This window comes from Struthio camelus, chromosome 7 (assembly GCF_040807025.1).
Source record: "Struthio camelus isolate bStrCam1 chromosome 7, bStrCam1.hap1, whole genome shotgun sequence".
In the NCBI taxonomy this organism is placed as follows: Eukaryota; Metazoa; Chordata; class Aves; order Struthioniformes; family Struthionidae; genus Struthio; species Struthio camelus.
This window is the reverse complement of record NC_090948.1, coordinates 43,644,225-43,668,151: the sequence shown is the minus strand read 5'-3', so window position 1 is coordinate 43,668,151 and position 23,927 is coordinate 43,644,225. Positions and strand designations below refer to the sequence as shown.

Below are 23,927 nucleotides of genomic sequence, written 5' to 3'. Positions count from 1 at the left end.
GAACATGCCAACACCCGGAAAAAGGAACCCAAATCTGTGCATATGCAGCAACATAGGTGTTGTCTTTGAGCAAGGCAGAAAAGCACTCCAAGTACCAGCACGCAGATGCAAGGGGATAGTGAGATTTCACAGAGGGCACTGGGACTTTTCCCAGGAGGTCGTGTCAGCTCCTGTCACTCTGCTTCCTCACCTGCCATACGGGCATGATCCCCCCGCAAAAAAGGCCTTGAAGCATACAACCACTGTGATGCCAGGAACTGAGCACATCTGCTTGCATCCAGGCTGCAGTGACTCACCAAGGGACACAGGGTTGTGGGACCACAGCAGGCATAGCAAGGTCTTGAGCAAGAACCTGGTCCTGAAGGTGGACAGGATCAGCAGCTGCATTGCGCTCCCCCCAGAGGCTGAGATCAGCGAGCAGACATGCTCTGCTGGAAGGAGTCAGTGGTGCTAACGGGAATACAGGTCAGGGGGATACACCTGGCAGAAAGACAAATGTGTTGGGACAAGAACACACATTTATTGTTGCTTACAGAAAAGCAGCCCATCATCACATTCCTTTCGGCTCTTCAAAAAACCTGCTAGAGCTCACCTTGAGGCAAGGATCACAATTTTTAGAGAAATACACGGTGTGGGAGAAGCACCATTGCATTACTGCAGCAGCCGAAATGCAGAGGGGCAAACACAAGGTCATGCCAGCCACAGGATACGCACTTTAAGGCGCTGAATAAAACAAGACAAGACCCTATCCAGAAGCACTGGAAGTAAATGGAGTCAGTTTTAGCCTTGCAGTTCACAACGGCTTTCTCAAATGAGATCAGCAAAGGGCTCAAAGTAAAATGCAGGGCATGTTAACATCTGCTGTCTCTATACAGCAGCATCAACAGGCTCAGCTGCAAAGGGCTGCTGTAACCCTGGCCTTCCCAGAGCTTGCATCTCCCCTCTCCTTGTCTCGGACAACCAGCAGCTGTGATGCCCAAAAGAGAAGAAGCAAAACTGAAGCAATGCTTTTGATGAATGGTCCTCCTGGTGCTCACAGCTGAAAGTGGCTGTCAGACACAGGTAGCCCTGGCACTCGGCAAGGGAGGGCTACAATTCAGTCTGTTCAAATGGTCCATGGAGAAGCTGAAAACCATGAGCAGCAGAGGGTTTCTGTGGCGTGATCCTGCCTTCTGGCAGCTACAGACACAAACAGGGAAAATGTAAGCAATAACCATTTGGACAACGCTGTTCCGACTGATGGGAGACAAGTGGGGAAACAATGAGATCCCACAGGACACAACAAACCCAGCCCCACACCCACTCAGGGCTGTCTTTTGCATGCTTGGTTTTGGAAACAGGACTGGTGTTGACTGGGTTACGCCCTGTGGAGCAAGAGCTGGCGAGTGTGCTAGAGCCCTGCCCTATTCCTGATGGCTTCCTATCGCTTCTTTGCCATTCTCAGCCTCTTTCAGGGCACTAACTGCTGGCATCCATGGGGATGGCAGATCTGGGATGCTCTTCTTGCCTTGACTGAAATGGTTGATGGCCATGTAGAGACTTCCCTGAGGTCCGGTCTCCTGCTCCGAGTAGTACATCTCTAGGACTGCTGGGTTGCAGCGCTTGTGCTGTGGAGGAGAAGAGGAAAGCAGGAGGCAGCAGCTGGAAAGAGCCTGACTGCCTGCAGACACCTTGCACACAAGCAGCCCTGGCATGAGCATTTCGTGGGTGTCCTGGGGCCCAGCTCAGCCTTCATGTTCTCCCATGATGGCTCTGGGAGCATCCATCGCTCATCCTCACCTACCACATCCACCACCACAACACGGCAATCAGGCTGGTTCCCACCTCCAAGCCAGCAGCAATGCCAACGGCAGGGACGTCTGCGTCCCTGCACGCTCAACAAGGTCAGGTAAGACCTGGCTACCCTTGGTGAGACCCCGGGGCTTCTTCCCTCTCCTGTGGCCCCAGAGGAGTGAGCCAAGACCGCTGAGGGGCCACACTCCCCTCCAGGCTGTGTCTGCCCACCCTGCATAGGCCAAGCACTCCCTCCCCAGTTCAGCTGTGGGGTTGGGGCAGTTCATGGTGCCCACAGGCCCTACAAGACAAAGTGCAAGGCCCACCATTCTCCCATCACTCCTCCTCAAGGGGGCCTTTGCAGATGAGATGTTTGATGGGGCCTCCAGCTGGTTCTCCATGGGCAGAGATGTCCCAAGGAAGAGGCAACGTGGCATGGAGTTTGATCTAGTAGGCTGGGTCCAGCTCTCTGTCACACTTATGTCACAGCCTCAACAAATGTCATTCAGGAGAAAGGACTGGGTTTGAGGCTGCCGGTGCAGAAGCTGTGCCAGTCCTGAAGGGAGCAGTCTGAATCCCTCTAAGCCGGCAGGCTGGGGTCAGGATGGCATTGTTCAAACAGGGCTGTTGGAAAGAGTTCACCAGCCCTCAGGACCACGCGCCCACCTTACCTTGAACACGAAGCCCTCAGGGCAGCTCAGCTGATCATACCACAAGGCCTTGTACATGACGAGCATGAGGAGGCAGGCAAGGAATGCCATTGTGACAAGAATAAGCCCCGTCAGCTGCAGGGATAGAAAGGAAGGGAGTCCAGGAGCGCAGTCAGGCACAAGACAGGAAGAGATGGGGGAGATCGATCCAGCTGCAAGCACAGCCCATGAGCTCTGGGCTATCCCTTCTGTATGCTACCCTGCCTGGCTCAAATTCTTCTGCACCTCATGCACCTAAAAATATATCCAGCTCAGATCTCTTAGCTCTCAGCTGTGACGCTCACTGTATACCTTGCTAGACTCATCCAACTTCCGCTCAGTCTCCTCTCCCTGTGCGAGCGGCATTGCACAAAACGGACATGAGGGCATATTCTACCCCAAAAAGCTAAGCTATCCTCACTGCTGTCCATATTGTGTTGGTGTGGATGTTCCAGGCCTGAGAGATGGGGCAGGAAAAAGGGCAACAATTCCCACTCACTGCTTAAACCAACATGAAAAACAGGAGGGACCAGAGCATCCTTTGGCAGTATTACTTCAGGTGCAGGCAGAGCACCCCAAGGCGGGGTTAATCCACGAGCCAGTCCCTAGGCAAAATGAGGCTCCAGATGCCCAAGTGTCACCCTGCCCTTGGTGGGGACAGGGTCACATCATTGCAGCATCACACGGCCTAGCACAAACTGTGATGGCTGTAAGGGCCGTGATGTGAGCAGCCCTGGCCAGATGCTGATCAGTAGCTCAGTGTTGGCTTGGCAAGAGGGATTCAAAGCAGAGGAAGTCCTCTGAGGCTGCCTCCCTTTCCAGAGGAACAGGTCATGAACAGGAGGCTGCCATGCTGGTCTCTGAAAAAAGGGACAAGTAATACTGCCTCAGTAGACAGAAATGTTTTTTCTACACCTGGCCTCTCTCCCCACTGCCAGCAATGTGTTGCAAGGTGCTAGGCTCAGGCCACATCCAGGGAACATCAGGAAAACAGCAGCCTTGGAAAGAGCTCTTTGCCTGTCCTGCCTGCCTGGGCTAGTTTTGTAAGCTGAGGCTGTCATTTTGAACATGACTTGGGCTATGAAATACAAGCGGCACAGCAGCTGTTTCTTGTGCCACAAAATGTGAGGGCTCAGCCTACCCCAGGTAGGGGGGCAAAGCCCCAGCCAGGCTTCTCCACTGCCTGCATACTGGCAAAACCCCTCACCCAAGTGCTTTGTGATCCCCTAGCTCTGTCCTGAGCAATGAAAGGAGGATCCTGCCTGTAACCTGCAGCCAAGCTTCACTGCTTGCCCCAGGTGCTGCTGGCAGCTGCAGGCAATTCAGATCTGCTCGCACCACGCAGAGGAAATGTCAGCCTTTCCCAAATGAAATCCCAGGAGACCAGTGGTCACTGCTGGCTCCGCCAGCCAGGAGCCCACACAGGGACACCAGGCACTGGAGCCCCCTGCCCAGCTGCATCTTCCTCGCTGTTTCTGCTTTGCCACAGCTGCTGTTCCTCCAACAATCCAGAGCGGCTTGAGAGTCACAGGGCTATGTTCACAGGCACAAAGAGGTCTCAAAGGCTATAGAGGCCAACCAGGGGGACTCTGCCAGAGGCAGAGGGGGGAATCGGCCAGTGGAAAATCCACCAAGTTCAGCAAGGAGAAAGGCAAAGCCTTGCCCCAGGACAGGGCAGCCCCATGCACAGGGACAGGCTTGGGACTGACTGAGGGAGGAGCTCTGCAGACAAGGGCTGTGGGGTCCTCAGGCAAAACACAGCATAGTGAGCAGTGCACCCTGGCAGCAGGGAAGGCCAGACCCCTCCAGGGCTGGGGTAGCAAGAGCACATCCAGCAAGCTTAGGGAAGGGGTTATTCCCTCTGCTCTGCTCAGTGAGGCCACATCTGGATACTGTGTCCAGTTTTGGGTCCCTATTACAAGGGAGACATCCACAAACTGGAGTGAGTCCAGTGCGGGGCCACAGCGATGGTGGGGCTGGAGGCCAGGGGATAGGAGGAGAGGATGCGGGAACTGGGCTTGTTCAGCCAGGAGAGGAGAAGGTGAAGGGGGATCCAACTGCACCTTCTACTGCCCAAAGGGGTTACAGAGACAACACAGCCAGATTCTGCTCAGAGGGGCACAGCAAAAGCACCAGAGGCATCAGCACAAGCCGCAACAGCTGGGAAATCCCAGCTGGCCATAAGGAAATCGTCCTTCCCCAGGTGAGCGCTGCCCTCTAGGTCAGGGCCCAGAGCGATGAGGGATCTCCATCCTCAGAGACCACCCATACTCGCCTGGACAGGGCCCTGAGCAACATGCTGTAGCTGTGGCATTGGCCTTGCTGTGAGCTGAGGTCAGACTGGAGACCCTCATCCAGGAATGCCTCCAGCCTGAGCCTGGCTATGATAGCAAATTCACAGCAAGCAGCAGCCTTGGCAAAAGCGATTTGTCTATTATTCATGCTTGGAGGGTGGATGGGTGGGACAGGACGCATGCCCCAGGGATGCTGAGAACAGGGAGAATTAGCCATGTGCTGAAGAGGTGGAAAAAACTCCAGAGGTGGAAGTTCAGCCAAGGCGGGGAGCCGAAAGGGCTTTGCTCCGAGCAAATCAGGGTGTAAAAATGCAACAGACATTAAAAATGAGTGGGGAAGGGAAGACTCTGGGCTAATTGGTCCTATCAATTACCCAGGCTGCAGGGCTGACAGGAGGCTGCCACCTGCACCTTCCCTATCAAGAGGGCAGAGGCTGCCGGGTGAGCCAGTGCAGCCAGATCAGCTCATTTGGAAGGCAGCAGGAAACAGAGCCAAATCTTGCTTTGCACGTCTCCCTGGCCAGGAGACCCAACAACTGCATTGCCTGGATCAACCACACCAAAAGCCTATCAGGCTAAGAAGGGCACGTGGCAGAGCAGACTTCCCTGCACAGAGCGTGGTGCTGCCCAAGACCTCCCTCGGCAATGCCGTCCTCCCAGATTGTCGTCATGGGGGCACGTTCTGCCCCAGTGCCACTGCTTCTGACAGGTCTTATGTCCCCTCCTCAGGATGTTCTCCTCCCTGCAGAGCCAGTAAGCCCCCCGTCTCTTCACAAGGACAACTTGCAGCTGCAAGTGCCCTCCCCGCCCAGCCTGGGGCTGAAATCTCCACCTGACTGTCAAGACACACGCATGTGCGAGGGAAAATCTCTCTCCTGGCTTGCAGTACAGACCCTTTCCCCATTTCAGCTCAGTGGCTTATTTTCCAGCGCCCACAAGTAACTGCCAGTGCTGATGGGACACTGGCCCTTCTCCTTTAGTGGAAGGGGGCTGCGGCTTCACAGGTAGCAGCAGACTTGCTGTGTATAGGCATACCTGCGCAAGGGAAAACCTTTGGTTGTCAACCCCTGTAGGGAAAGCACTTGTGGGTGCAGAGAGGGATGTGAATTACCTTGACTTTTTCTGATACTTCATCATAGAGATTTACATTCAGCTTTTTAATCCCTGGGATGTACAACTTCCTCTGCTGCTGCTGCTGGAGCTTATATTCTGTCCGGGTCTTGACAATCATCTGAAAAAGGGAAAACTAGTGAGAAACTAGCGAGCAATATCACTGCCAGGCAGGAGAGGGTGGAGTTACCCAGCAACGACCCCTAGAATGGCATGCATTTGTCAGATGTGCCTAGCCTTACAAGGCTCTGGGGATGGACCTGGGGGTCCAAGTGGCAAGTTCCCAGCACTGCTCTAGCACGCTCTAGATCCTGCCCCCTGCAATCCTCATTGCACCCCCAAAACTGTGGGGTATGTCTGACCCCACATGCAGGGCTGCATGGTGCAGAGGTTGAAAAGATGCAACCTGCAGGAAGAGGGACTGCCCATGAAAATTTATTAGAGTGACAGGCAAGCCTGAGGTGCCTGTGGAGATCTGGACAGTGGTAACAACAGCAGGTCACTGACTGCGGCCTTTGCACAAAGGAGACTAAAAAGCAGGCTGTGTCCCCCCACTCTTCACATTAGACAGAACAGGTCAGGCATAAGGCCACGGCACTGGAGAGATGAAGCCTATCTAGTCTGGGTATGCTGACTGCATAGGATCTCCTGCTTCCCTCCCAAGCACTGGGCCATTGCTCCCAGCCCACGTCAGCAGTCTGCAGATGGTTCAACTAGAAGCACTGCTCTGTCTTGCATGCACTGACTTACACCGACCAGCAACAACCTGCTTAGCAGAAAGGAATTGCTCTGAAGGGAGGACCAGACCCCAGTGCTGCCTGCAGCAGCAACAAATTGCAGATCTTAGTTCTGCTCCCTCACTGAGGGTGCATTGAAGAAACCACCTGGCACTTCCCCACATACCTGCAAACCTGGGAGCAGAGAGAGCTACAGGGCGATTCTGGCCTCAGTGGTGCAGAGAGGTCAGATTGCTTCAGCATAGACTCGGCTTTGCCCTAGGGAACCAGTGAAGCCTCTCTCACTAATGCCACATCCCACGCACACATACACAGGCATGCACACACCTGCAAAAGAACACATAGCACATGCACAGGCAAATGCAACACTAACATGTATGCACATAGGACAAGTATAGCATGCACACACACAGGCATAACACACCTGCACACACAGGCATGATACACCTGCAAGTGCACACCGCGGGTACATACGCTCAGCATATGCATGGGTTAACAGGCAAGCATGCAGACATGGCACAAGATATTTACAAGCACAGTACATGCATATACACAGATGTATGGCACATACCTGCACACAAAACACACACATGCACACAAGTGTACAACATACACAAATCTGGAGCACACATAACAGGCAGAGAAAACGCACACAAGCACAGTAAACACCTGCACCTGTATGTGGCATACATGCACACAATCATGCATGACATGTGCCACACAGATGTGTACCACATGCCTGGACACACGTAAAGCACAAACATGCATCAATTAGGCACAGTGTGCACACCGCACATGCAAATGTATGCAGTAAAAAGGATACAGATGCAGACATAGACCAGCACATAAATACATGGCAGGCACATACATACAGAAATGTGCATGCACACACAGGCATCCATTTCCAAGGGAATCTTGGAAAACAATATTCACATTCCCTTGAGAACAGGGATCTTTAACAGATAAAAACTGTTTTCCCCTTTCCTGCCAGCCCACGAGAGGTTCCTGTGTACTGCATAAGACTGTAGAACAGTGCAAGACATGACCTGAGCACATCTGTATCAGCATGGTCTAGCAGGACCTGGAAGGAAGAAGCCGCCACCCCACCACCCTGTGGCCAAGCAAAGCTAGCACTGATGAAGCACACTAGCCACCACAGGGCACGGCTTGTGCCTACCTTGTCTGGGAAAGGCTGCTGCAGCTGGCCAGCATCCAGCGGGGTTATCAAGGGAACATTATCGAAGTCATCACCACCTTCGTGCTGCTCCTTTTCAGGCTTCTCAGAGACACTGGCACCCAGCTTCACCATGGCCGAGGTATAGCGCTGCAAGAGAAGGAGGACACGGCTGATCAGCTCTGATCCTTGCAGCCACATCAAGACCCAGCAGGCTTCCTCAGGCCTGCTGCTCTTGTGACTTGGCCAAGCCCTGAAGAAAGCCCTCCAGGACCAATGCTGGGGTGCCAAGCGGAAAAGCACTGCGCGAACCTCAGTCACTCGCCCAGAGCTCAGAAACGCACACTCTGAACTGGGCCAGAAAAAGGCACAATTCCTGGGCTGAACAGAAATGCTCCATCTCCACCTGCGATGCTAAACTGCAGGGGAGTGCCTGATGCACCAAACTTCCTTCTCCATACGTCTGAGTGCCATGCTCCTGGCCTGCCCTTTGGGCATGCCCCTAAACAACACTTGGGTCCCTGAGCGTTCGGACTGTAGAGCTGCTGCTGGGAACTTGCTTCTGTCTGGCCTGCAGGCAGTCTCCTCCATGAAAGGCAGTGCTTAACCCACCCATTCCCATCACTGCATGGCCACAGAAGGTGATAGGCTGTCTAATGGCACACTACTATGGGAAGACACAAGTTTAAATCCTAAGAGCCCTGGGGATCTTTCCCTAGGGGAGTCAGAGCTGTGGCTTGCTGCAAAAATTTCACGCACAAAAATAAGAAGGGGGGGGAGAAGGAAAAATATCGAGTCAAAGAAAGAGACAATCAGTTTTATAAGCAGTCCCCTCTTCTCTTCTCAAATATTCTGCCTTATTCAGAGACAAGCTGCTGTACCTGAGGGTCAAAGCAGAGGACAACCCTGATCCCCAGATTCAACACTTCTACTGGATGGAAAAGTCCTTTCCCAGGCTGGGATTAAGTCTTACGAGGGATTCACTCTGCAGCAACCACAGTCCTCCTTGCTGACTTCTCAGGGAGCAATTTTTCTCACAGAAACTGCAGGTTCAAAAGCTGCAGCTCACGCGTTTGCGTTCACTGGCACAGAGCCGCGTACCTAGAGCCTGCCTGCCAACAGCACGCACACCCATGCATTAACGCCCTTCTCATGGTAAAGGCACAGGAAACGACCTGTAAAACCTATTGGGATGCATGGACTAGGGGCTCCTTTTCGGGTGTCTCTCCCCATGTAATGAAGGATGCCATCCTAAGCCAAGCAAGAAGCCTTGTCTTGCACACAAGACAACAGCGAACAATTTAGACTGCCCTGCACTTCCAAAGCTTATCTCCTAGGGATCAGCATACAGTTTTGTGACTGAAAGCATTAAATTCATTCATTAGCCTCTGCGTAGGTGGTTTACGTTGCAGGAGAGCCACACGAGAGCGTGTGATGATGGAAGACTGTTCAAGGATGAGACTGGAACAAGATGCAACTTGCAACCAACTTGCAGAGTGGCAGGCATATCTGGCCAAAGCACCTGTGCCAGTTTTGCCCTGCTCGGATCTCACTATTACCAAAGACAGCCTGGGCTCCCCCAGTCCTACCGACGGGACCCAAGAGCCTCAAGCTGCTGGGCAGAGAAGTCACAGGTCCACCAGCCGCACACAGCCAGAAAGGAAGTATTACCAATCTCATTGGATACTGCAGCCAAGCAAAGGTGGGGATACGCTGCAAGCCATTTCATCTCTCGCATTGCTCTCTGAGGATGGCACAGGCATATAGCAACCTCATCTGCCTCCCCGGGCACTGCTGTAACCCAGAAAGGTTAGAGGGAACAGGGACCACGGCAGGCTAGGGGTTGTTCCTTTTCCTTGTCTCTGCACAAGATGCTTTCACCTCTGTGAGGGATCTGATGCCCATCTACAATGACTGCAAACTGTCCCCTTAAACTGCATGGTGCAAAGCAAGATGGACCAGCTAAGACAATTAGACATCAGCAGGCAGCAAGTAGCCATCACCACAGCATGTAAATACAGGCACAACAGACCCTATTCCTACTGAGCCTCCTCAAATGAGAAGGAAGACAACTGAAGTCCAGATCTCCTCCCCAGAAACTCCCACAAAAACACACGCCAGCAAAACCAGCTCTGTCTCCAGGCAATTGAGCGTGGGCTGTTGGTGTGCAGGATCAGGAACGAACGTACAGCATATCCTCCTGCAAAGACGGCCCTCCTTGCCTGCTAAACGCAGCCCTGCCAGGAATGCATGGACCCACTCTGGGATCATCAGGCTCTGCTTGGTTCTTTTAAGCTTTGCTCTGCAACCAGGAGAGCTAATGGCAGACTTCAAAATAAAGGAATCCTAACCTCATCAAGCTGTAGCCTAAACCAGCAGCACATAGGGCTATGGGAAGGCCAAGGAAGGTGGGAGCAAGGGGTTCAAGCAACCACGCACGCAGCCTGCAGATTCGTGGGAAGCGCGGCCGGAGTTTCCACGGGGCATCCAGCACGAGAGGGCAGCCATGGCACACACACGTGGAAGGCCAGGGTTGCAGCTGCTGCCTGCACACGCACAGCCACTTCATGGCCGACCCCCATCACATCACAGATCCCCACACCACTGAACGAGCTGGAGAGGAATCATCTCTTTTTACTAGGTTTATCCAAGCTGACTTACTTTGCTTTTGCTGCTCCTGAGAAAACTCCTGTGGGCTTGCAGCTTCACCAGTACTTCTACCTGTACCAGTAGGTACTGGGTACTGCCTTCCTCTACAAAGCCAGCCTCTCTTACAGTCTTTGACCACTGCAGCTGCAGCGGTTACAGCATCGTTCTGGCCACTTACACCATGCACAATGCTTTTCTAATGGGGACAAGCCTTGCATCTAGACCATCTCCTCCTTTCCCGCATGAAGGTTGCAGGGTACATCTTCCTACGCACTGCACTCTCAGAAATCTGCAGGGCCGCTTTATGCTAGGACCAACGATCTAGCTCTTCAAACTGGGGGATCCTGAGCAGCAGCAAAGCCAACCAGTCTCTTACTTTATCCAGGACACCTTATTCTAACAAAGCTCCTTGTTCAGTGCTAAAAGGCACTTTTCCCAGGCTTTACTTATTAATACTCCTTGACACCAGGCAAAATACTGACAGTCTTAGGCAGCTTGGGATCTAGTGCTGGAGTGGAGGATCTGAGCTCTGATAGCGATATTTGATCCCTTGCCTAAAACCCGAGTCAAACATGCCCTGGGTTTTCTAGCTCCCCTACTTTCACTGCAAGGCTTTCAAATGATGCACAATGGTCACAAGCCAAAAGTCAGCCTCGGTTTCCACCTTGCCAGCAAGCCTGCCAAGGCCGCTTATATCAAGTGGCTCAAAGGCAGGCACCGTCGCACCAGCATCCCAGGACGCTTTCACATGGGTTTGCTTTGGCTGATGCTGAACCAGGTGCACGACAACCCTGCCATGCAGTTTTGGGGGTGAAAAAAGAGCACCCCTGTCACTCCTCAGCCTCAAGAGAAGCCACTTGGGTAAGCGTATCTCCTCTGAAAGGGCTTTAGCACATGTTTTTGCAGTTACAAGTGCCCCGACAGCCCTCGGCCGCATACAGCCTTCCCACGCAGCCACCACAGGCAGCAGTGAAGGCTCCCCAGCCCCGGGCAGGGTTTCGCTAAGGGCCTGCAGCCCCACAGGGCTGTCCCTTCCCACAGCCCACCACCCCTCCAGCCCCACAGCACCTTCTCCCAGCAGCGCAGAGGACACTTACACATTGCTTTCCCCAGCAAGGTTTGAAGTTGAGAGCCTTATTTCTGCAGAAAGCAGAGGCTCAAGTCCTTTGAGGGCTGCATTAGCTGGAAGCCAGCCTCAGGGCCTCTCTCCTCTCTCTCCTCGCCCCGGGCAGGTGGGCTTCGGCTGGATCCTCTCACGCCCATCGCCATCCACGTCTCCACGCAGCCTCTCCCGCCCCTCCAACGCGCCCCCCTTTCCCGGCTGCAACCCCAAGGGCCCGTCCCCACCAGCGGCGCGGCTCCGGCGGGCCCGCGGCGCGGCGGTGCCCAGGACGCCCTGAAGGAGACGGCGGCGGCGCTGCCGGCCGGGGTGGGGGGCGGCACAGCGGCCCCCGCACCTCGCCGCCCCGCGAGCGGTGCCGCAGTGGGCGGGGAGAGGCCACCGTGGGGAATCTCGCACAGCCTCGGCGAGTGGCGCGTTGTGGGCGGGGGGGGGGAGGTCGGCCCGGCCCCGGCCCCGGCCCGGCTCCCCCCGCGGAGCCCCCTCCCGGCCCGCACTCACCCGCCGCCGCCGCCGCCGCGCTGCCTGCAGGGCTGCGCCCGCCCCGCCCCGCGGCCCTCGTTGCCCGGCAACGCCGCACGCGCGCCCCGCCCCGCCCCGCGCTGTGAGGGGGGCTGCGCGCGCCGCGGCGGTTACCCGGTTTCTCAGTAAGGCGGCAGGGCGCGGAGCGGCGGGCTGCGCGCGGCTGAGGCCGCCGAGGGTGTAAACAAGGGAGCGGGGGAGCGGCCAGTGCTGGGTGCTCTGCTTGTAGCTGCCCCGCTGAGCCGGGGTTAAATCGCCGCGTTGGTCAGAAAACGCCCCCGGGGCCGTGAAACATCCCCAGAGGAAAAGCCTCACGTTAACTGTCCCGCGCAATAAAAGCCACCGGACAAGGCGGCCAAAGAATTGATGCCTCTTTAGGGCCTATTTGAAGTAGAAGCCTAACTCTCAGGAAGCCCAAATTTTGTTCATGAACTAATGGGAGTTTTAAAACGCCTAAAAACGCGTCACTGACCTAAAACGGCTCTAAAAACTCGGAGAGAAACTCTTCCTTGCACAAAATGCCGCCCGGTGCCTGCAGTGAGTCTGAACCTCCGTTGGGCTTTACAGGGGTGGGGGGCACATCCACGCGCTGCATTTGACGGAGAAATACCGCCCCCCCCCCCGCCAAACAAAAAGCCAAATCGTTTTCTCAAGCTCTCGTTAAACCCTGCAAGCGGCTAAATATTAATGTTAAAACAGGCCGTAAACAGGAACTGGGATTTCTTCGTACATATTCATGCGCAGGTGCCCTGGGAGGTCGGGCAGCGTTTGAGGCGCGGTCACAGGCATATCGTATGCTTTGCTCAAGGCCTAACGTTGTCCAGTTAATGCATTTGCCCTTTCCGGTTAGCGCAGTTCCTAAAATATTTATGGGGGCATCTGGTAAGTAAAAGAGACGGGCTGCTCGCTGGGGGAACGCTGTTCACAATACACGCGGCGCTTCCTCTAGAAAGCCAAGGGGAAGGACGAACGGCCCCTGACGCGCCCCGCTGCGGCAGGCCAAGCGTGACCGCGTCCTGCCAGCAGCCGCCCCACCAGCCCTTTGCGCCCGGTGCTGCCCTTTGCCCGCGGCGAAGGGTGAGGAGTCTCCACGCGTCCGTGCAGGGCCAGAGTCTGCCGAGCAGCCGAGCCATGAAGCGGTAAGGCCCGCGGCTCTGGCCTGGACGGGTCTTGGCAGGCTGGAGCCGAGTCCTCACGGCCCCCCGTGGGCCGTGCAGGGGGGCGGCGAGGCACTGGGCAGCCCCAGCTGCCCCCGCGTCTCGGGCTGGCGGCCAGCAAGGCCGCAGCGGCGGCTCTGCTCCCGGCGGCAGCCTCCGAGGGAGCAGAGCTGCGCTGTCTGGGCAGCGGCCAGGGCTGGGACAGAGGCCTCCGGCGTTGCCTGCCAGCCCAAGGCCGAGCCCCGGGGCTCTGGAAAAGGGGAGACCCAAGAGGCATTGTTGGCCGGCCAGGCCAGGCTCCTGGTGGGAAGCGCACCCCTCGTGCGCACCCTGGCACCGGGGGGACGGCAGGCACGGTGGGTGCGGGCAGGCAGGGCGGGCACAGGTACTGCTGATGCGGCTTCGCAGACCTCTGCCAAAACAAATCCCGTGTGTCTCCGCAGCTTCGCTGTCCTCGTGGGCGCAGCTCTCCTCCTGCAAGTCCCTGGGGGCACCCAGGTAAGGTTGCACCGAGCTCCTCTCGGTTGTGCTGCCCGGTCCCATGTCCCAGCGCCCCATGGCCAGTGTCCGCCCACTCTGCTTGCATCCAGAAGTGTGGGGGCTTGAAGCCTGAGGACTTCGCAACGTACTGGTGTGATAAGTATCTCCGAACTCTCCTAACATGGCAGACTCGGGCACAAACCCAAGGACCTGGTATCGGGGCATGGGGAGATCCCGTGTGCAACACACCCCAGCACCGTGTGTGGTTCCTGTCCCTGGGGCAGGAGACAGTTTTGGACAGAGTCCAGCTGAGACAGGGGAAGCACAGCTTTCCTCTGAGAGGCCAGGAGACTGGCTCACAACTCCAGCTTTCCTCATTTCTCTCCTTGCAGGCTCTGAGCAACACCAGGGAAAAGCAGCTGCCTGCCAGGCTGGCTTTGATCAAGGAAATGTAAGAGGCGCTGGAGCCAGGGCAAGCAAACCCCTCTCCTTGCACCTTCGGTGCCATATCGGGGCCCAGTGCCACTTTTAAAAGGGAAAATACCCCAAATTTGAAGTAGGGGCAGGTCTGGTTTGTAAAAACCAACCAACAAAACCCAAACCCAGCACATATTCTCAAAGCATTTCAGGGGGGAAACAATTTTCTCACTGCTTTGTATCCCAAAAATATAAGGGGCTCCCAGCTCATGTTTTCCCCATAAATCACCCACATTCTCTGATTTTAAAGTTATGGCTATTTGTCCTTTGTTTGCAGCATGCTAAAAATGCTGCTCCTGTGGTACCTGTGTACCATGGTGAGGTCTTTAAGAAAAGCGAGCCCTGGTGTTTTATCAGTTAGTACAGATCCAGCCTGTTCAGAGGATAAGCAGCAAAATTAGCCAGCTGGATCAGTTAGACTAAGTCCTAAGAGCTTACCTTGCAAGGCAAAACCAGTTAAAGGGGATGCATGGGTACTGGAAACACCTTGCAAATTGCTCATCAGGCCTCCCTCAGCAAGTGCCTTTCTGCAGAATCTATGCCTTTTGCATGGCAAAGCTGCCACAGCTGAGAAGGGTTAGGCCCTGCCCGGCCCCTTTGTCCCTGCCCGTCCCACGGGCGGGGGCTGCTTGCAGACCCCCCAGGCCTCCCTGTGGCCAGAGCCAACAAGCCCAGCTCCCTCTTATCTCCTCATGGGTCAGGGGCTCCAGGTCCTGACCAGCTTGGCAGCCTGCGCGAGGCCTCACCAAGATCTCCTTGTGCCTCTTGCACTGGGGGTCAAACCTGGACAGAGCATTGCAGGTAGGGACCCCCCAATCTGCAGTGGTCCATGCACGTGTCTCTGGTGCCCTGGCTGAGGGCTGGGTTTGCAGAGCACCCACTGCTGGGTGCTTGCCAGATCTCTGGGCTGGCTCTGTCGGCAGCTGGCCAGGGCGGGAGAACCGATCCATGTGCAAAGGAGACGACAGGAATCGGCTATTTTTGTTTCCTTCTTCCAGCATCCTGGGCATAAAAGCTGTCGAGCCTCCAGAAGAGGGTGAGATAACTGAAGATGTGGAACCAGGGATAAAGGTCTTCTCCAGCGATGCCCAAGGCTGGAGAGGTAAGCCTGCTGGAGTCTCTGCCCCTGTGCCTGGCTCCCTCTGGCTACCCACCCCATTTTGAGTCTCTGTCTCCTCCAGGCCCCCTCGGAGCCCAGGCCATGGAAGGGCCAGAAGAGGACCGCGACCACCTCCACCATCCTGAAGACAATGCTGTTGAAGATGCAGCGCATGTGCAGCGCCCAGCTCTGTTCCACAACGTGCAGAGTGGCCCAGAAGAAGACCGGGACCATATCTACCACAGCTGAGTGGAGGAGATATGACTGCCTGGGATAATAAAAGGGGGGTCTGAGCTGCCCCAGCTTCTCTCCGCAGCCCTGGGTTTCCTCAGGGAGATCTCTCATCTCCCTACCTAGCCTTCAAACCCCTTCGATAAACTTCAGTCTCTGCTCCTCATCCCAGCTGTCTCCTCATTTCTGCTGGAAACCTGTCTAGGTAGAGCATCACTGTGCTTCATCTCAGTGGCACTGACACTCCTCTGTAACAGGATCTCAAAATCTGGGGGATCGCCATCTTCAAGGATTGCCCAGATTCACCTGCACATGGCCTTGAGCAGCCCGCTGTAGCTGTGACCTGCCAGCCAATGGGGTGGGAAGATGATGGCTCGGGGTGCCACCATGCTGCAGGGACCATGGGGGAGGAGAAGGGGTGCTGACACAGGCTCTCTTCCCCACAGTCGCTGCCATGGTTGGCTGCCGCTCACCCCATCACCCTGGCCTCACTTCAGCCTATGCTGAGGGATCATCCACCTCTGCTTGCCAGCTCTCTGAAGGGTGGGCTGAGGCCAGGCAAACTCATTGGATAGATGTTGGACTAACATTGGGCTTTGACTTACCACTTTACACAGGGGCATACACCAGACTGGGCAAGGGTCCCTGGGAAAACCCCATCCCATGGGGAAAGGGTACCCCTGCCATGAAGACCCTGGTAACGGCCAAAGGATGGAGACCACCCCTGCCAGGCACAAGCAGGCTGGGAAAGTGCTGCAGAATGTCCTTCACCAGGGACGCATGAGTCTAGACCACAACGGGGCTGCTCTTGCCTGGCCTCGGTGGGAGAGCAGTACAGTGAGGGGTTCAGTGAGCGGCAAACCCCCAAATCTCCCAGCTCAAGGGAGCTACGCCTGTTTGATCTGCCAGCAAGGAAGCCAAAACCCCCCGCAGTGCCAGGAAAGCCTTTTAATAGCAATCACAAGCCGAACCCTGATTCAGATCATCTCACTGAAGGAAAGGCATCAGCCGCTGCCAGGTCCCCAGCTGCTCCGTGTTGCACAGCGCTGGGGAGCTATGCCCCTTTCTGGCGGGGCAGCACATCTGGCAGAGACACCCCTAATTAGGCACGTGGGTCAGGTAAGGAGGCATGTTGTGATGACCGCTGAGCAGCTGGTGTCTGAGGGGACAAAAGGGATGGCTGTCCCTGTCCTGTGCTGGCCAGGACACCCCAGGGACACACAGGCCCCGCAGAGTTCAGCTGTCAGTGAAGTTTGCCTTCCGCTTCTCCACGAACGCAGTCATCCCTTCCCTCCGGTCGTTCTGCGAGGAGAGGGAGAAGCTCAGCGTGCTGCGGCGGCCCTGCTCCCACCCACACCCTGCTCGTGGGGCCAGGCAGATACTCACAGTGGCAAAGGTGGCGTAGAAGAGTCTCTTCTCCGTCCTGTTCCCCTCTGCCAGCGTCATCTCGAAGGCTGAGGAACAGGAGACAAGCCGGGAGGAAACTCTGCTTGCCCACCCCAACGTGAAAGAGTCCCAACCGCACCCCAAACCCCTTCATCCCCCTGGCTGCATCACATCTCAGTGACTCAAAGCAAGAGCCCATCAGAGGCGACCCCACAAACACTGACGTGGCTGGAGCCACCTCTGGACAAACTCAAGCCCTTGGCTTGTGGCCAGGAAGCTCCTCGGCATGTGCCCTATGAAGTGTTCATGCGCACCAATGCTCCCCGTGCATCTTTGGGATGGTGAGCGATGGTCTGATGCTTGCATGCATCGCAGCACTTGTTCCAGCATCTCCAGCTCTGCTTGTGAGCCTAGGGAGTTGGTGTTTCCAAGCTTGCCATGGACTCGCCACAGCACGCATCGGTCATGGCACCCAAAGCCCTCAGCATCCCCAAATCCGCCCAGCCCGTGCTGGTACCTGCATTGACAGACTCCTTCGCAATGGCTGTCACCAGCTTTGAATTGCCAGCAATCTTCTCCCCGCAGCTGATGGCCGCTTCTAGCAGCTTCTCCACTGGGAAGATCTTGCTGACAAGACCTAAAAAGGATGGTGGAGAGATTATGGGGCATATGGCTCCCCTCATCCCAGCAGTGCCTGGACACCCAACCCTGCTGGGCCGGGGGGCTCAGGGGGAACCAGCTGGGCTCCTACCTGCTTCCTTCGCCTCCTGTGCGGAGATCCTGTCTCCGGTGAGGACCATTTCCATTGCGAGCGACTTCCCTACGGCCCTGGTCAGCCTCTGCGTCCCACCAGCTCCTGAAGTGAATTAGGGAACAGCCATCAGCTCTGTAAAGAGAGGCCCTGATGCCAGGCACCGGGCCAGCCCTGCATCATACCCGCAACGCTCTGGCATTTCGGTCAAAGCCACGTGCCACTCTGGGCCAGATTGCCCATGAAAGCTGGGCTTAATGGCATTTTAACACCATGGCCAGGTGCTGTTTGCACCTCCATCAGCAGGACGGCTCATCCAAGCCCCAGCACGGCTCTTCCCCTTGCAGATGGGGCAGCGCACAGAGGTGCTTCCCCCCTGTGGGGTTACCTGGAATGGTTCCCAGCAGGATTTCTGGTTGTCCAAACTGTGCTTTCTCCCCGGCGTAAATGATATCGCACATCATGGCCAGCTCGCACCCACCACCAAGCTTGGGAAGGGAGAGACGGGGGTCAGGAGCTGGGAACAGGCGCCCCCGCGCTGAGGCCAAAGCAGCTGCAACCGCAGACCCTAGAACTGGGTCGGGGGACACAACGGAGTCCTTTCTGGGAATGTGCCCACATAGGACTCACCGCGTAACCATTCACAGCTGCTATGACCGGTTTGCGGACTGAAGACACTCTGTCCCAGTTGGCGAGGAAGCCACCACTGTAACACTGCTGGTAAGTTTTGCTCTGCATCTCCTTTATATCAGCACCAGCTGCAAAGAGAGATGCTGTCAGACCCCCTCAGTGGTTTGGAGCAGTAAAAAATCCCCACCTGACATTCCCTGAAGGCGTTCCAAAAAAGTTAGATCCCTAAGAGAACATTCAGACGGGTAAGAAGGACCCCAGGGAGGTGATGAGGATGCGCTACATGGCATCGCACGTCCTCTGTGCTGCCCCAAGCAGCACTGCCGGACCAGGGGACAGGGCACCGTGCGAGCTGGGGGGTGCAGCAGGAGGAAGGCACGGCAGAGAAAATGTTTCGGTCAAAAATAAAACCGCCTGGCCCTCCTCGGGAGCTGCGCTGAGCTTCGCTCCGGCGGTGGCAAAGGTAATGGGATCTGCGCCTGTGCTACCTGCGAAGGCCTTCTCGCTGCCGGTGATGACGATGGCTCCCACCTGCGGGTCGCCCTCGAAGGCGTCCAGCGCCCGCCGCAACTCCTGCATGAGCCCATCGCAGAGGGCGTTGAGGGCCTGCGGCCGGTTCAGCTGGATCAGGCCCACGTCCTGCTTCGCCCCCTTCTTCTGCACCACGATGTACTGGAACGGGGTGCCTGCCACAGCCAGCGATAACCCAAGGGTAAAATTAGCAGCTGACTTAAGATCCACATAAATGTAGCTCGTGGCACTAATCGAATATGATCAACAAACTGCTTTAATTTCTACTAATTTGATATTATCATGATAACTAAGTGACCCTTCCACTACCAACTGGAATGAGAAGTACGAAAGGATTTAATGTCAAACGCTAGCATTTAAGATGATCTGATTTACCTGGTAATAATGAACTAGATGAGGTTATTATTAGATTCAATATTGATTTAAGATTAGATTATCCCAATAAAGGTAGCTTCTGATTTAAACCTTGCTCAGATTATCAGATGATTTAACACCAAACGTTAATTTAACAGTTACTGAAGATTCCCAAATGATTCCACACCTGAAATTTTAAAGGTTATTAATGGAGTTATCTCAGAGCTGACTAAATATGCACCCAGGGCTGCTGCAGCGCCGAGGCGTGCTGCTTTAAGGCAACCTTCAGAGTGGTGGGACTTTGCTAAAGGTCACAGCTGGGGGCAGGATTTCAGTCCAGTGACTTCAACCTGGCACCCTTTGCTTGCAGGGACAATTCCTGGCACAACCCTGGCTGGGGCAGGCTCAGTCCTGACGATCGTCCTGTGCAGGGCCTGTGCTGGGTGCTGGATCCTCGTGCACGGTCCATGCACAGAGCTGGGATCCCCGTGCATGGTGCCAGGCCCATGCACAGCCCTCTGCGCGCAGGGCACAGCGCTGCACTGGTGCAAGGTGCCAGGCCCATGCACAGCCCTCCACACACAGGGCACAGTGCTGCACTGGGGCATGGTGCCGGGATCCCCGTGCATGGTGCCAGGCCCATGCACAGCCCTCTGCGCACAGGGCACAGCGCTGCACTGGGGCATGGTGCCGGGATCCCCGTGCATGGTGCCAGGCCCATGCACAGCCCTCTGCGCACAGGGCACAGTGCTGCACTGGTGCAAGGTGCCAGGATCCCCGTGCATGGTGCCAGGCCCATGCACAGCCCTCTGCACACAGGGCACGGCGCTGCACTGGTGCAAGGTGCCGGGATCCCCGTGCATGGTGCCAGGCCCATGCACAGCCCTCTGCGCACAGGGCACAGTGGTGCACTGGTGCAAAGTGCCAGGATCCCCGTGCATGGTGCCAGGCCCATGCACAGCCCTCTGCGCACAGGGCACAGTGCTGCACTGGTGCAAGGTGCCAGGATCCCCGTGCATGGTGCCAGGCCCATGCACAGCCCTCTGCACACAGGGCACGGCGCTGCACCGGGGCAAGGTGCCAGGATCCCCGTGCATGGTGCCAGGCCCATGCACAGCCCTCTGCGCACAGGGCACAGTGCTGCACCGGGGCAAGGTGCCAGGATCCCCGTGCATGGTGCCAGGCCCATGCACAGCCCTCTGCGCACAGGGCACAGTGCTGCACCGGGGCAAGGTGCCGGGATCCCCGTGCATGGTGCCAGGCCCATGCACAGCCCTCTGCGCACAGGGCACAGTGCTGCACCGGGGCAAGGTGCCGGGATCCCCGTGCATGGTGCCAGGCCCATGCACAGCCCTCTGCGCACAGGGCACAGCGCTGCACCGGGGCAAGGTGCCGGGATCCCGGTGCATGGTGCCAGGCCCATGCACAGCCCTCTGCGCGCAGGGCACAGTGCTGCACTGGTGCAAGGTGCCGGGATCCCCGTGCATGGTGCCAGGCCCATGCACAGCCCTCTGCGCACAGGGCACAGTGGTGCACTGGTGCAAAGTGCCAGGATCCCCGTGCATGGTGCCAGGCCCATGCACAGCCCTCTGCGCACAGGGCACAGTGCTGCACTGGTGCAAGGTGCCAGGATCCCCGTGCATGGTGCCAGGCCCATGCACAGCCCTCTGCACACAGGGCACGGCGCTGCACCGGGGCAAGGTGCCAGGATCCCCGTGCATGGTGCCAGGCCCATGCACAGCCCTCTGCGCACAGGGCACAGTGCTGCACCGGGGCAAGGTGCCAGGATCCCCGTGCATGGTGCCAGGCCCATGCACAGCCCTCTGCGCACAGGGCACAGTGCTGCACCGGGGCAAGGTGCCGGGATCCCCGTGCATGGTGCCAGGCCCATGCACAGCCCTCTGCGCACAGGGCACAGTGCTGCACCGGGGCAAGGTGCCGGGATCCCCGTGCATGGTGCCAGGCCCATGCACAGCCCTCTGCGCACAGGGCACAGCGCTGCACCGGGGCAAGGTGCCGGGATCCCGGTGCATGGTGCCAGGCCCATGCACAGCCCTCTGCGCGCAGGGCACAGTGCTGCACTGGTGCAAGGTGCCGGGATCCCCGTGCATGGTGCCAGGCCCATGCACAGCCCTCTGCGCACAGGGCACAGTGCTGCACCAGGGCAAGGTGCCGGGATCCCCGTGCATGGTGCCAGGCCCATGCACAGCCCTCTGTGCACAGGGCACAGCGCTGCACCGGGGCAAGGTGCCGGGATCCCCGTGCATGGTGCCAGGCCCATGCACAGCCCTCTGCGCACAGGGCACAGTGCTGCACCAGGGCAAGGTGCCAGGATCCCCGTGCATGGTGCCAGGCCCATGCACAGCCCTCTGCGCGCAGGGCACAGTGGTGCACTGGTGCAAAGTGCCGGGATCCCCGTGCATGGTGCCAGGCCCATGCACAGCCCTCTGCGCACAGGGCACAGCGCTGCACCGGGGCAAGGTGCCGGGATCCCGGTGCATGGTGCCAGGCCCATGCACAGCCCTCTGCGCGCAGGGCACAGTGGTGCACTGGTGCAAAGTGCCGGGATCCCCGTGCATGGTGCCAGGCCCATGCACAGTGCTGGCAACCGACTGCACGGTGCAGGCTAACGCGTGCTGCCGGCACCTCGGTGCACAACGCCAGGGCCTACGCATGGTGCAGGGACCCCGGGGCACGGGGCCAGGCCTGTGCACGGTTCCGGGACCCCGGTGCATGGCGCTGGGACCGTGATACACGGTGCCAGGCCCGTGCACCGTTCCGGGACGCCGGTGCACGGTGCCGGGCCTGTGCACGGTGCCCGGATCCCACGCAGGGCGCCGCCCCGCCCCCCGGGACCCGTCCCGGTGCCCCACGCTCACCGGCGCTGCAGGCCCGAGCTCCGGGGCGGGGGGGGAGCGCGCGGCGGCGCGCGGCGGCGGCGGCGGCGGCGGCGGGACGGAGGAGCGCGCGCAGCGCGGCGGCCATGGCGGAGCGCGGAACGGCCCCGCCCCGCCCCGCCCCGCGCCCATTGGCCGAGACGGCCCCGCCCCCGCCCCGCCCCCTGCCGCAGCCGCGCGCCCCCGCGCCGCGCTCCTGCGTTGCGCCCCGCGGGGCAGCGGCCTGCGGGCTCCGGGCAGCCGAGGCTCTGGGCTCGGGGGAGGCTTTGAGGGCAGCGCATTAGCTACCCTGCGCGGGCAAGGGGGCGGCTGTGCCACCGTGGGGGTGGGGGTAGGGGGGGTCTTGCAGCAGGAACCGGAATGGCTTTGGGAGTCCTCTTTGCTCCTCGTCTATCGCGGTTCGAGCCCCCAGGGGAGATGCTGGATGGGTAGAGACGGGGGCTGCCCGCCATGATGCAGGCTAGCCAGCATGCACCTGGCATCCCGCACAGCAGGCCTGGAAGTCTTGCGAGGGGCAGGTCACCCGCTTCGCCCTGTCCCGTTGTGGGGTGCTGCATTAGGGTTGCCGTTCACATCCTCATCCGCCGAGATCCAAGATGCATGCTGGGGACGGTGTCCCGAACGCTCAACCCCCTGTGCAACACCCCATGAAATATCCTAGCAAAATGCCTAGGGCCTGCTGGGTTTGATTGCAGGCCTTGGAGCTGCTCTAGGCATGCACTGGGTGAGGGGACCCTCCGACCACCATGTTGCAAGCACCCACATACAACCCAGCAGGCACGGCCCTGTTGCTACATGCACACGCTTGCACAGCATGCAAAGCACAGGTACTTGCAGGCACCCATACAGCCCCTGGGCAGCACCCTCAGCCCTGGGCGTACCTGCTCCCTCCTGCCCACTCAGGGGCTTAGCCCTAAGCGTAGCAAAAAGGCAAATCTCCCCAGGGTGTCCTGGGCACATGACAACCCCTTTGCTGCTAAGGATGGGATTAAGGGGTTTAAAAGCTGCTCACGTCAATGCTTGCGTGGCCACGCTGCACCCGCCATCCCCAGCACATTAGAGCAGCTGCTGTGACAGGGACGGGTGCTGTGACACATGGTGGGATCCGATGAAGACGTGCTGGGAGACGAGAGGGTTTTTCCATTTCCCACTTCCAGGAGCCTATAAAAAATATAGAGCCGTGTGTGGTGGCATGCCTCCTGCCTGGCTCCGTACAAGGAGGCCGCCTCTGCACGTTGCCATGTGTCCCTGCATCACTCCCGCACGTGCACACATGCAGACACCATTGCCTGTGCATCTCTCTGTGCGTGAACATGCACACACCTGTCCTGGCATGTGTGAACGCAGAGGCCCTGACCCACCCGTGTGCATGCATGCACAGGCCTGTGTGTCCCCAACCTGTGTGCACACATGGCCCCCACACTCCCATCCCCTCATTTGCATGGGTGCGCACAGAATCATACAAATTTGAAGCTCTCATGACCATGCATCTACTCTTTTGCATGCATGCAGTCACACACCCCTAACCCCCCCTGGACGCACATGCGCACACTCCCTGCAATTGTGCAGGCACACACCCCTGCAGCTGATCATGCATGCACCCACACCACACCCTGCACATGCCAGCACAACCCCTGCAGCTCACCCTGCATGCATGCACACACATACAGCTCACACCCCTGCAGCTCTGTGTGTACACCCCCCCACACACACACCTGCTACACGCCTGCAGCTCACCCTGCATGCACACACCTATTGCACCCCTGCAGCTCTCACACCACATGGGGGTGCATATGCGTACACATGTGCACCCCCCCCATTGCACCTCTGCAGCTCACCCTGCAGGCACATGCACACGTGCACACA

General features: G+C 57.7%; 3 protein-coding genes across 4 annotated transcripts; 1 reads left to right on the top strand and 2 right to left on the bottom strand.

Moving 5' to 3' along the window:
• Positions 1–498: 498 nt before the first annotated feature.
• On the bottom strand, positions 499–12,118 carry CALY (calcyon neuron specific vesicular protein). Of its 2 annotated transcripts, none has more exons than XM_068951135.1 (5): positions 12,048–12,118; positions 7,781–7,927; positions 5,868–5,987; positions 2,445–2,558; positions 499–1,607 (listed from the first exon to the last, which is right to left on the bottom strand). In XM_068951135.1, the coding sequence occupies exons 2-5, from the start codon at positions 7,910–7,912 to the stop codon at positions 1,404–1,406; spliced, it is 570 nt and encodes a 189-aa protein (XP_068807236.1). In that variant the 5' UTR covers positions 7,913–7,927; positions 12,048–12,118; the 3' UTR covers positions 499–1,403. The 2 variants fall into 2 exon arrangements, with proteins under 2 accessions (XP_068807236.1, XP_009681491.1); XM_009683196.2 differs by lacking the exon at positions 12,048–12,118 and adding an exon at positions 11,524–11,906.
• A 453-nt stretch (positions 12,119–12,571) lies between these two features.
• Positions 12,572–15,678, top strand: PRAP1 (proline rich acidic protein 1). The gene is made up of 6 exons (XM_068951134.1): positions 12,572–12,605; positions 13,018–13,207; positions 13,669–13,723; positions 14,098–14,156; positions 15,181–15,284; positions 15,364–15,678. Exons 1-6 carry the CDS (start codon positions 12,587–12,589, stop codon positions 15,528–15,530), a joined length of 594 nt encoding a protein of 197 aa, XP_068807235.1. The 5' UTR covers positions 12,572–12,586; the 3' UTR covers positions 15,531–15,678.
• A 767-nt stretch (positions 15,679–16,445) lies between these two features.
• ECHS1 (enoyl-CoA hydratase, short chain 1) lies at positions 16,446–22,169 on the bottom strand. Its single transcript, XM_068951133.1, has 8 exons — positions 22,044–22,169; positions 18,768–18,965; positions 18,280–18,407; positions 18,038–18,137; positions 17,650–17,754; positions 17,416–17,535; positions 16,899–16,966; positions 16,446–16,814 (listed from the first exon to the last, which is right to left on the bottom strand). The coding sequence occupies exons 1-8, from the start codon at positions 22,147–22,149 to the stop codon at positions 16,749–16,751; spliced, it is 891 nt and encodes a 296-aa protein (XP_068807234.1). The 5' UTR covers positions 22,150–22,169; the 3' UTR covers positions 16,446–16,748.
• Between the last annotated feature and the right edge of the window lie 1,758 nt (positions 22,170–23,927).